The sequence below is a fragment of the Kogia breviceps genome, chromosome 10, assembly GCF_026419965.1.
Source record: "Kogia breviceps isolate mKogBre1 chromosome 10, mKogBre1 haplotype 1, whole genome shotgun sequence".
Classification (NCBI taxonomy): domain Eukaryota; kingdom Metazoa; phylum Chordata; class Mammalia; order Artiodactyla; family Physeteridae; genus Kogia; species Kogia breviceps.
The window spans coordinates 103,437,791-103,451,196 of record NC_081319.1 but is presented as its reverse complement, the minus strand read 5'-3'; the positions used below and the strand labels follow the sequence as shown (position 1 = coordinate 103,451,196).

Here is a 13,406-nt window from a genome sequence, read left to right as displayed (position 1 = left end):
CCATAAATACTTGTTGAATGAATGACTCAGTTAATACTGAGTGTTTTACTACCATGAGCATCAGTACAGCAATTACTACCATCACTGTCACCAATACCACCGTCAAAGCACAGCACCACCACCACAGCCACCAATACCACCATCAAACCATATTTGGTACCTAGTCTTCTTTGGGAACTCTTTCCCCAGGGACCCAATGCCTCTGGCTATTTAGAATTCTCTGATTTATGCTTTTTTCACTTATTCCCCTATTTCAAAATTCACCTGTTCTGGAACCCATTCCCTCGAGTCCTTCTTTTCTAGGAGAAAAGTGACCTTGGATAAGTCATTTAACTTCCTGATACTTCTGTCTCTTCATCTGCACATTGGTTATTTATGAAACAGATACGGTTTCTCAAAATTGGCTATGAACACAATTTCCGTTAGGTAAATTCTATTTTCCTACTGGCTTCCAATATATCTGTCGATTGTTAAAAACTCTTCAATAAACAGAAATGAAAATCCCTGGCGAATGACGGATTAACAAGATGTACGAATTGTGTCATTGGTGCTTGTGTGTTGGCGGTGGTCGTCTAAGATCTAATATGGCCTGAGAGCAAGGACAATATCTAGTTCCAGCTCAGCCACTCATTTGCATGTGACCTTGAGTGACATCATTTCCAAGGGCCTCCGCCCCGTTACCCAGAAGACCCCTGGGGGAGTCTTCCACAGCTCATGTACTGGTTCTGTGTGCATTTCGACACAGATCTCCTATTACTAAGTCTCAACCCAAAGGAGGGAACCTGCACTGACGTGGGCTGCTAGGGCTTCCACAGTGAATAAGCAAGTAGTATCCACAGGCCCAGCGGCCAGGGCAGGGCCAGCACGGGAGGACTTCTCTGCCCAGAGTTGCTGCCAGATCCAATCAGTTGAGGCAGAAGCAGGCAGGGACCGGTTGCCACCCAGCAGTAAAGGCAGGCTATTGTCACCGTCTCTCCTTTCCCCAGGACCCTGCTCTCCTTGTCACACGGCATAGCACGCCTGTCTTGACAGTGCGACCGGGGCTCCGAGTCCGTGTCCGGTTACTTTGCTGTAATTCAGGGTCCGTGATGGAATGCTTTGTTAGTGCCCTGTGAGCAAAATACGTTTTCAGATGGCACAAGGCATCCTTCTAAAGTTTTCCTGGCACACTTCCTGGCAATTGTCCTGGTGGGGACTGTCACGTCAGGTTCCAGGTGGAAAGCAAACAGTAATCAAGTCGTTTAAAGGAGGAAGTATAACTATTGATACTATGTATAAAATAGGTAACTCACGAGAACCTACTGTATAGCACAGGGGACTCTACTCGATGCTCTGTGGTGACCTAAATGGGAAAGAAATCCAAAAAAGAGGGGACGTATGTACACGTACAGCTGATTCACTTTGCTGTACAGCAGAAACGAACACAACAGTGTTGTTTTTATTGAAGTATCAAGAAGTTAAATGATTTATTCAAGGTTACAAGGTCACTGGTCACAAAGCAACTATACGCTAATAAAAATCAAATAAAATTTTTAAAATGAAAAAGAAAGGAGGAAATATAGCTTTGGACAAGGTTTTTCTTTTTTCTAATCTCTTAAAAAATTTTGTCTCTCTTAAATCAATCTGCAGTGTAGCTACGGTAAAATGTACCACTCACTATTTAGAAAATCCTAAATAAAAGTTCGCTTATGTAAGGTTATAGCATCTCAGGACCAATCCCCAGACAATGAGTTTTATAGGAGTTTTAGACTTTCCTGTAAAACTCTTTACAGGAGTTTTAGACTTTCTTTCCCCTGGGAAAACCCAATAGCCCAAGGCTCTCCAGATTGTCATAAACTCTCCTGATTTTCACATCAAAGTGAAGCAACAGCCACTCCAAAGAACTAAATATTGAATTTATAAAGGGAAAAAATAGAAGAAAGAAGAACATTGTTTTGAAGGAGAAAAGGGAATTCTTGCTGCCGCCGGGAATAACAAGTGTGATTTCAGTACAGAGACAAAATTTCATTTTAAAGATAAAGGAGGCCCAGAGAGGCTGAGTGATTGGCCCTGGGTCACACAGGAAATTCGCGAAGAGTCAGAACCCAGAGGTCTGGTGTGACCTGCACCAGGGCCTTCTCGCAGGATGCTGCCTCCACTTTCTCGTCAGCAGAAGAAGGAAAGGCAGCACGTTTTGAATAAGGTAAGAAAACAGATGCTCCACGCGGGCAAGAAGAGAGGGTTATGCTCGTCGCACAGGCAGGGAAGCTGAACCTCCGCGGGGTTTAGTGCTGTGGCCCTCACTGGGGGTGATTTTGACCCAGAGGGACATTTGGAAATATCTAAAGACATTCTTGGTCGTCACAACTGCTGGCATTTCTTGGGTAGAAGCCGTGGATGCTGCTAAATATCCTCTCGTGTGTAGGATACCCCCATGGCAAAGAACGGCCCAAGGTCATAAACGCGAGAGGACCAAGATGTTTATCTGGGGACTGTGAAGCCAGATTTAGATCAGCAGCAAAATCACCCTCATCAGAAAGTTAGATAAGTCAGATAATAGCCTGAGTTACCATCTGTGCTCATACAGCACCGAGCATCCATCTACTTTCTGCAAATTCCCGGCCAGTCTTCAGTGCCAGACTTTGCCGTGACCACAGGAAGTGAATTTGCCTTTGGGGCCCCGGTCACCTGCTCTTGCCTCCTGTCCCCTCTCCACCCTCTGCAGGTGCCCAGCCAGGACCAGGCTTCTCACCCCACTCCTTCCTGGCAGTAACTGAGCCCAGGAAATCTCCGCCTTCCATCCCTGTCACCTTGGCATGAACTGCAGTCAGCACGCTACCCCTCCCAGAGAATGTGCGTGTCACGGGGCATCCTGTTCCAGTATTTGTATCCTATCAAAGGAAATTCCTGCCTCCGTGACCAGGCTGGAGAGACGATGGAGAACTTTAAAAATGACCATAGAGCTCCTTCTGGACCAGCCCCCTGGAAACCATCCACAGGCCTATCTGCTCGGACCCAGGGTTCCGGCTATAGACTCAAGCAATTTCAGAACATTTTCTTTCTGGGATTCCCTAAATACATCTTCTCGTATTTTAAAGCAAATCTTTATTGAGAAATTGGAGGGGTTTCTGTTTTGCTTTTTTCTTTCAGTCTTTGCTTAACTTCCCTCAGCAATTTCATGATAGAGTTCCAGGATTTGTGAACGGGAGAGGAACTCCCTGAGTGACCAGAAAACAATTGATTTTGGGGGAAAGTTGCATATTTTTTATTGATTTTTGGAGGCTCAATGTTTTATTTTCTAAAATCATTATAACTGAATAGATTTGGGAAAGCTTCACGGAGCTCTTCTAGGGATTAAAAGAGATAAGAGATATAAAAAGATTGCGAAAACTCTCAGCCGTATATTTTGTGTATGTAAACGATGGTGGTGGTGGAAATGGAGGTATTGCACACAGGGTGGGCCTCTCCCCTAACACCCAAGGCCTCTCCCTCAAAAAATGAAACCAAACCAAACGCCCCAAATTGATTCTGTCCAGTTCTACATCTTGCGAGTTATAGATTTTCAAAATCAGAACTTCATAGGCTTTTTATGATTAATGAGATTTCAAGGCAATTTGCGTTAGGACTCTCTGCTTAATTCAAGACTTAACAGCTTCCATCTGGCCAGATGCCACCATAGTGTTGTGTTAGCTGCTTCCTGTTTGCGTCCCTCTTGCTTTGGCTTGTGTTAGGTAGTGATTTCTAGCCTCGTAAATGTACCCACAACATGTGAGTAAGCTCGGGTCGACGAGCACGTCATTCCAGAGTGCCTAAGGAGGAGTTAATTTACATCTAGCCACTGCGAGCAACTGCTTCCCGTCTCTCTGCAAACCTGTCATGATGACTTCAAAGGAGAAAAGGGAGAATTTTGTCCATGAAACAGGAAGAACAGTGACTGACTGCAGGTCTAATGCATGTTGTAATAAATAGCTATTAGAAAGAAATTCCCCCATTCTTTAGAATCCATTGTCTTGTCACTTGCATAGTTTATGCTGCATACATAAGCTAACAACAGAAAACAAAACTGCCTTTAGATGTCAGTTTTTACCTTCTCTTTTTAAGCTCCACTTCTCTTAAATTTACATGTCGCCTAGTTACTAATAAAACAATCTTTGTCCTTAAGAGCTAACCATAAATTACATTTCGTATCATTCTCAGTCTTTATATAAACAATATTTGATTTTGATTTTATTTAACTTAAACCAAACCCAAAGACAGCATTCTTTCAGAGAGATTGTTTCTTTAAATGAAACTTAAGGAAATTGGTAACAAAAAGGAGTATTTGTTGTTCAGTCTTTGTATGAAATAGCACCTAGCTTGATGTTTTTTTCAGGAATATTCTGCGTGTAAATCAGATTTGATTCGCTTTCATGCACCAAGGGAAGGGTCTGTGCGTGTGGCACGTTGGTACGGGCCACGGCTGCACAGGACCCGGTCCGCACGTCAGTACAGTCTAGGATCTGGGCAACACAATTCATTCACCGCCCACACCGCACCCCCAACCTGCCCACTCATGAGAATTGTATCTCCTCTCTCAGGAAGCTGTTCCGTTGCAGGGTCTGTGCATTCCCCGAGATGTTTCAGGATCTCCTGCAGAGACCAGCAAGGAAGGTAGAAAATGTCTAGTTTTGGAGTCAGCAGACCTGGGTTCTAGCTGAGGCTTTGTCACTGACAAACTGTCATCACGCTGTTTCCTAACTTGTAACGTGGCATGGGTGATGCCACCCCCTCCCCACTTATCTTATGTGAGTACTGTGAAGAATCAATGTCCATTTCATAAACTATAAAGCCCTGTGGTGAGGTATCATTGAAATAGAAGCTGGGATTAGTCATTTATTTCTTTACTCTTACTATGGGTGTGAAAATGTAGAAAATTTCCATCTTGCAGGGTTTTTTTGATGCTCTTTGATGTTTGTTTGTTGATCGATTGATGATCGTTGCTGACATTTTGTCATGGTCACTCTCAGCCCCTAGGCAAAGATTCTTAAGACTAAGTGATCTATGCTGTCCACGTCATCTATCGGCATTTGTCTGAAGCCGAAGCAACACACAGTACTGATGTAAGAATTTTGTTTTACGACACTTGACAGGTTCAGGGAATTACAGACTCTTCCAAATAAAAGCTTATTATGTGTAAGTCACCATTTCAATAGCACCTGATGAGCTGACATCTATGCTGAGGCAAATGACATGCGTAATCGATTTTAGTAATCCGTGGTTGTTCTTACCATGGCAGATCCAACACGGCTGACTTTGATGGGATTCCCTCGGCCAGAAAGGTCCATTTTTGCTCTGTCCATCACATACAGGCAAGCATCGAGGATGCCATCCTCAAACTATTTGGAGAAAAAAAATGAGAAACTGTTGAATGTCCACTCTGAAAACAAGACATTCTCTGCTGAAAAATAAAATGAAACCACAACCTCATGTTTAGAAATGTGTATTTCCTAGATGGTAACCACTCATAATCTTTAGCATGAAATATCAAGGTGGAAGGAAGGAGACACCCTCTTTTATTTTTTAGTAAAATGATTAAGAACTGAAATGCTAGCTAGAAATATAAACAGAACTACTAGCGAGCTGATGTATCCAAGGATCAAGAACTGACTTGAAGTTCTTCAGAGAACTGTAGGGTTAATTTAGAGGATCTCTCCAACATATTGGCTCCAGCGCCAAGGCAAGGGAATGAACCATCGACCAAAGTCAGGCCAAAGTCTCGAGCCCTCTAAAGTAACATGAGTCCTTGTGCATATCTACAGTAAATGGCTCTCAGGTACCTCTCAGGAAGGCACTTCAGGTCTGCACTGGAAATAGTAGGAGACCTCACGTAGTGAATGTCTGTCTAAGGTTTCCTCTCTTCTGAGATAACATGGACTCCAGGGTCAAAGAGAGGGCAGGAAGGCTTAGAGAAAGGAGATTATATTATCAAGGGAACGGTCAGGTAGTCAGTTCAATTTCCTTAGAAAGAACTCCTAGCCACATACAATGCCAAAATTTTCCAAACAAGGAACAAAGACAAAATAGTAAAAAAAAAAAAAAAAAAAAAAAAAGGCAAAATTGGAAGATTACACTTATACTGTATGTACCTCATTGTACAGAATATTTCCCTGAATACAGAAACCTTGTATATTATCCACCCAAGGGCTTAGGACAGAAACCACAATTTTAATGGCTAATTTCCATGTAATTCTTTATTAAAATCCAGTTAGAATACCACCTCTGCGTGTATCCTAAACTGATGTGATAGATGCAGAAATGGGTAATTGCACTAGCTCTCCAGGTGAATAAGAACTCATTATTCTGGTTCTTATTAGGCAGCATCTTTCAGCTGCGTCTGTGGGGCATGAGAGCCATGAGCTGGAGAGGTAAAGACATAGGGAACTACACTTCAAACTACTGGCTTGGCTGATAGTTTGGACTGAAGTACACAAATTGATGGACTCCCGATGACAGTAGAGACAGGCAGTGGCTGTGCTCAGGGCATCTATCCAAAGGCAGGCTGGCTGGGGAGTACACGATCACGCTTGGAACCCTTTCCCAGTCCTCCTTGCTACCCACCCAGATGACTTTTTTCCTTGTTAGCTCTCTCTCTATTGTCACACTGGGGGCATAAATAGAATCACACCTAAGGGTTCGGAATTAGGGACCCAAGGCCAGAGCACCAGACAATAAGCAATGGTCACGGGTTGTATGTCACTCAGGAAGGGGAGGACTTGGAACCAGGGAGCCAGGCAGGGACCCCAAAACAGGGGAAGGGCACATCGATCATCAGGCTGGCAGGACGTCAGAAATGCAGGCGGGCAAAAGCCCCAACACTGAGCGTGTGATTCTCAGGAGTTAGTGAAGCAGCAAGCCATAAAGCTGGGTGGACGAGACAAGAGCCAACGATGACACAGCCCAGTGGTCAGGCTCGAGCAGGGGTGAGCACTGCAGGGAGAGCCCACGTGGAAGCTTAAACAAGGATCTCAGGCCAAGAGGGTGTCATGTGACCTGGTGATCATGTGACCTGGTGAGGCCAGGTTCTGTGAAATCTGCCCCGGATACCCAGGGGCACAATTCCAACCATTTCAGCCAAAACTCTGAGAAATGACACATTTACCTGCCCTCACGTTGCTAATGGAAAGTCGTTTCTGAATCACAGGACATGAGTCTGTTTATGGAAATATGGTAAAAATATTCATTTGCTCCGTTGATAAAGATACCAAGCTGAAATGGCTTGAACCATTGAATATCTCAGATGAAATGCCATTTGCTACCTTATATCCGGACAGTAATTTGAGGCTGCAGCTGATAAAATGTCTTGAGGTGAAAACCCAGTGTGCCCTCCTTTGACTAAATGGTAGCATTCTTTCCTAATTAACATATCTAATCCTAACACTTTAAAAAAAGTGATTTCTTTGAGTTGGGCACTTGCCTTTCTGTATCCTTTGTATTATTATCAAAACACTTTTCCTTATAAGAAAAGAAAAACATGGGTTCCTTCCGGGTTGGAGAGCAGAGGCTAAGCTCATGAGATTTCACTGTGCTGAGTTTGCAAAGCATTTCTCACTGGAATGCCATATCATCCATACAATCTCCCATCTCTGTAACATTGTAATAACTGAAAATATGTGATTTCAGCTGATAAAAGATGCGGGTGCCTTTCTAAGTCTCTAGTCCCAGGCTATCTTGGAGTCTCAGATCCTGAGAAGCAGGAAATGGTGCTTGTCTAATATCAACACATAGCACCCTGCAGTGATACACGGGGCTAAAAATATTAAGTAAAAATGTCCTTGACAATGACAAATTTTAAGTGGCTCACCTGACCATAGCTCCAGCTTCTACTCTTGATGTCATCGAAGTCTCCGTAAAAAATAACCCCGATGTCATTCAGGACATACTCTTCTCTTTCTTCTTCGTTATCCAGGTATACAGCGTCCTCTGCATTGAAATTTAGACATAATGACTATTACCAAACCAGAAGGTTTTCCTATGCTTGCAAGTTTGTTTTGGTCCTAAATTGCTAAATGGGAAAAAAACGAAATGGGAAAGAAGCCTTTTGTTTCACTAAAGGTAGCTCGTTTCACAACATGTAATTTTAGCAACGGTGAACATAATTAGTGGCCAAGATCAGTCTGTAAACGATGACATTTGTCAGCAAAATGCCGAGAAACTCTGGCTCTTTAAGTTCCAAGTAGCACAATTAAATTGACGAGTCTCAGCAAACATTTTAGCCTTCTGTTGAATCAGTGGTTTCAGAATCAGAATTCTATAATGCAGATAAAAGTCTGTAACACAGATCAAAAAAGAATTTCCAAAGTATTAATGTTAATAGAGTTCCAAATGATTTTAAAACAAGTCTGGGGCATATTAGGAGGCTGGAGTACCATCTGTCATGCCTGGTTAGTGGCCCATCAGGAGCAGGAGGAAGGAGGCTGGGCTTTGTCTCCTTTCAAGGAAAAATCCTTGTGCATGTGTTGCTAAGTGTGTGTCCAATCAGCCTCCCTGGTCATCTTCCTCCATTGCAAGGACTTTTCTTCCCTGTGGCTGTAATCTCAGGAAAACCTCGCTCCCGATCTGCCTACTCAGTAATCAGCTGGTACTTATTCCCAGGCCAGGTGTGAAAGCAGCAAAAGCATCTTTAACCCAGGCAGGACCATACAGGATATAAGTCATACTCAGGTCAATTTGCAGGCTTGGAAATGGTCCATTTTGGTTCTGATCGGGGACGTTCATCACATTTCTCTGGCCCTACTTGCCATCCTATTACCTTCTCAGGGTTCTTTCCTCCTCATTCCCTGATAAGGTTTTTACCATCTTTCGGGAGTAGCGGTTGTCAACCCTGGCTGCACGTGAGAAACATCCGGGTAGGTTTACAGACTCTTGATTCCAGCTGAACGCTAGATCGATTGCATCAGAATCTCTGGGAGTAAAGGGTGAGATCCAGGCATCAGGGTTTTCAAATTAATTAATTAACTAATTAATTAATTTTCAGCTCCCCAGTGATTCTGATATGCAGCCAGAGTTGAGAACAGATGCTCTAGCCCCTTGCTGCTCCAAGAGTGGTGGAAACGGGCTTCCCTGGTGGCGCAGTGGTTGAGAGTCCGCCTGCCGATGCAGGGGACACGGGTTCGTGCCCCGGTCCGGGAGGATCCCACGTGCCGCGGAGCGGCTGGGCCCGTGAGCCATGGCCTCTGAGCCTGCGCGTCCGGAGCCTGTGCTCCGCAACGGGAGAGGCCACGACAGTGAAAGACCCGCGTACCGCAAAAAAATTAATAATAATAAAAATAAAATTAAAAAAAAGAATGGTGGAAAGACCAGCCGCATACGGCACCACCTGGGACCTTGTGAGAAATGCAGGATCTCAGGGCCCAGTTCTGACCTACTGAAGCAGAATTTGCATGTTAACAAGGTTCCCCGGGACTTCTGTGTACATTAAAGTTTACCAAGTGCTTCACTATCCAACCAGCTTGGGTCCCCATTATAGCTTTGATAGAACCCTTTGGAGATTCTGTGGTCTTGTCTGCTCCGCAGTACTTTCTTGTAACTTCCTTTCCATCCTCTGCCTATTGCCTACCATTTGCCTGGTTTCATGCAACAGTAAATACACACACGCATACACACATTTACATATTTACTAGTGTCCCATAAAGTACACACATTTAAAGTGTATAATTTCACAACCAAAATAATAAACATGTCCATCACCCCCAAAGCTTCCTTGTACCGCTTTGTAATTCCTCCCTCCCAATCCTCTCCCTGATGTCCCAGCCCCGCCAGGGAGCCATTAATCTGCTTTCTATCACTGTAAGTTCATTTGCATTTTCTACAATCTTATATAAAAAGAACTGTACAGTATGCACGCTTCTGGGGGTCTCGCCTCTTTCACTCAGGCTAATTCTTTTGAGAATTACTCGTGTTGCTGTGTGCATCAATGGCTTATTCACACCAAAGCCATTTTATCTTTCTAGAAGAATCAGAGTTACAGGACAAATGTGCCGCAGCCTTCCCCCAGCCCTCGCCAACGTGAACTTCGATGCTTCAGCTTCTGGCCTTGCTGGGCTCCGTGGTTTTGCCAGCAAATCTCTATACAGTCATGTGACTCCTCAACTGAAATGACAGCTTCATTTCCAAGTGGAACAGAGCAGAGGTAACGCATAAAGAAGTGACAACAGAAATATCGAGGCCGATGGTTCTGAGTAAAATCGTAAAAGAATACATTTATTTTAAAATAAAATAATCTGAGAATATGTGCAAAAGGACCTTGACTGTGTACGTGCACACCTTTTACAGCCCGCCACCGGATGATGCTATCAAAATGGTCTGAAAGGAAAGGCGACTTTTAAAAAATTCCTCTACAGTAGTGGTTTAACTGTTGTAAGTATTGTAATAATAAACATCTTAGCCAAGTGGGTTTCAAATGCCTGTTATTGAGATAAAACTCCTCTTAAGGCCACCGAGGTCTAGAAGTGCCATTCAGGAATGTTTAAAGATGTTTTCCTTATAATATGAGATGTTTATGGACTTGTCCTATAAGATATTAGACTGTGTTATAAGCTACCACAATTTAAACAATCGGTATAAAATTCGATTAATGGGTCGAAATAGGTAGCCTAGAAATAGATGTTACAATATGCATCTGTCTCTATGAAACAAATTTATGATAAAAGAAATGTCATAAATCAAAGAGGATGACTGGAGTGTCCATTAATTCAGCTGAGAAGATTGGCTGCTTGGGAAAAGTAAATTTTTTGTACCCCAGAATAAACTGAACTTTAATTTAGAATCTGAACTTAAAAATACAAAGCATAAAAAATCCAGAGTAAAGTAACTGTGAACATTTACTTGGTCTCCAAGTGAGAAAGTTTTATCAAGACAAAGATAAAAGAAAAACATCAAAAAGGAGATGATCACTGCATTTTATTTGATATAAATGTAAAACTTGAATTTCAGATATAATAAAATATAAAGTCTGCAGCAAACTAGAGAGACATTTGCAACAATAGAAAATGTTAGCAAATTTTCCTTACACGTAGAGAATTCCAATAAATTGATAAGAAAATCATGAAGTGTATAAAAGAAAGCCAGTAAAGGGAAAACCAGTTCACAGATGAGGAAACGTGAACAGAAACTAATTTAAAGCAACTTTAATTAAGTAGTAATCCAAGAACCGCAAAGGTTTAAAAAGAAATTATATGTATATATTCACTTGTCTGTGTATTTTCTAATCCTCAGTACCAGCTACCGTGTGATGAATTGCCAGTCTACTGATGGGATCGTGATTGCTACAATATTTTAAAAAGCAACTTGGCAATTGTATCATTAGCCTTGAAGATATTCATGATCTTTGATCCAGAGCAATGAATCTATCTATCTTCCATCTGGGATTGTAACTCCTGCTACTGCAGACCCACTGCTGAACTGACTGTAAAAATGAAAGCGTTAAGGGGCTAGAGCATCAAATGAAGTTTTCCTTCACAATCTTCACTAAATGGCTCTACGAAGATTGACTCGTCTTTGAAGAGCATCACATCGGGTGAGAGTCACGTGACTGCTGACCCTCCCCAGTTCCCACCTGTTTCTAAAAGTTAGTGTGCTTAACTTCCTCTCTTAATCTTTTATATGTAAGAGCTTTTCTTTTTCTGAGTCAAGAGAAAGCAAAACTTATCGAATAAATAAATTTAATAAATAAAACATATTAAATAATTCTTTAAACAGTGTAATTTACTCATTTATAGTGTGCCAGGATAAATTAAAACAACTTTCATCTTAAAATGCTGCGTGGAGCCTGTCGTGTAAATGGAGGAATTTTGTAAAATAACCTTGCAACTGTAAATTGACCTGTTTGGTCAAGTTTAATTTGTTTTGTTTTCTTTTTCTTTTTTCATTTGAAAACTCCTTTAGCAATAATTCCATGATTACCACATTTTGCCATGAAGAGATGTTTGTTAGTGCCCTAACACTGCAGAAATCTTAATGAGTATGAACTCATTCTATCCATCCTTGTCAGTTAAGGTGTTTGTTTCTTGACAAATAAACCCTTTGATACTTTCAGCCTCAGAAATCAGTCTCAAAGCTATTTCTGAGTATAGTTGGTGTGAAATAAAAATGTTTAGCTTTGGTGAGAATTTTTCCAAGCTGACCTCCCTTGGGCAAGATACCTTTTTAGTGCTTTTATTTTGTTAGGCTACACTTCTTCTGAAATATTTTTGTAACACGCAACTTTTTTTGTACTTTTGCCATTTGAAAAATGTTGTGGTGTAGCTGGTCTGTAATTAACTTGCAAATTTAAAACTACCGTTGGCTTTTGTAAGTCACAAACTAGGTGACTTTGTCCTTGTACATTGTGACTCCATCTGCAGAAATCCTATTGATCTTATAGCTACCATTGGTTTCTTCACAGTTCACAAATGAAGAATAAGAACTTCAGTGAATGTGACTATTAATTTTGTTGGGAGGTGAATCTCATTTCACCAGAATTAATTTCTGTTTTTGCACTAAAACGATGATGCAGGGTGAGGACACATCACTCTGAAATTGGAAGATGTCCCCAATTAAGGCTCCAAAGTGGCCTACTCAGCTGAGTTCCAGGTTACTACTCATTATTTTGTTCACCCATTGGGGAATTCGATTATTTTATGTGTTGGGCGACGGCCATTCTAACTACTGTTGACTACCTCTGTTTGGGGAAGATATAACAAGAAAATAAGAAAGAATGTATATGAAGGGAGAGGCCGGCTATTTCTTCCCATACATACTTCCCAAAACTTGTGCTTTTGCTCATATGACCGGCAAATAGATTTTTGCATTCACTCTGATTTTTCACCAACCAATATTATTATTAACAGATTTTCCTATTTCCACTAGTCCTTGCCATACTTTGTAGTGTTTCAATCAGAACATACTGTAATAATCAGAAACTTAATTCTATTATAAAAAATATCGAATAAAAGGATTTTAGAAAAAGAATAAGTTGAAAGCATCAGTAACAACTCATGATGCATTTCCTCTTTAGAAATCACATTTTTGGGCTTCCCTGGTGGTGCAATGTTTAAGAATTCACCTACCAGTGCAGGGGACACGGGTTCGAGACCTGGTGTGGGAAGATCCCACATGCCGTGGAGCCACTAAGCCCGTGGGTCACAACTACTGAACCCGTGCTCTAGAGCCCGTGTGCCACAATTACTGAAGCCCGCACGCCTAGAGCCAGTGCTCCACAACAAGAGAAGCCACTGCAATGAGAAGCCCACGCACTGCAATGAAGAGTAGCCCCCGCTCACCACAACTAAAGAAAGCCCGCGCGCAGCAACAGAGACCCAACGCAGCCAAAAGTAGAAAAAAAAAAAAAAAAAAAAGAAATCACATTTTTTAGTTCTGTCCACTGAAAAGAACTGGAAGAAACAACCATT

General features: G+C 42.0%; 1 protein-coding gene across 1 annotated transcript in view; it reads right to left on the bottom strand.

Annotated features, from left to right (window-relative positions):
* The window catches only part of F13A1 (coagulation factor XIII A chain), a 140,730-nt gene that overhangs the window by 73,263 nt on the left and 54,061 nt on the right, over window positions 1–13,406 (bottom strand). Inside the window, exons 5-6 of the mRNA XM_059078024.2 lie at window positions 7,820–7,938; window positions 5,247–5,354 (exon numbers count right to left, since the gene is read on the bottom strand). Of these exons, the coding sequence (XP_058934007.1) occupies window positions 5,247–5,354; window positions 7,820–7,938 (227 nt within the window). The remainder of the gene's footprint in view (window positions 1–5,246; window positions 5,355–7,819; window positions 7,939–13,406) is intronic.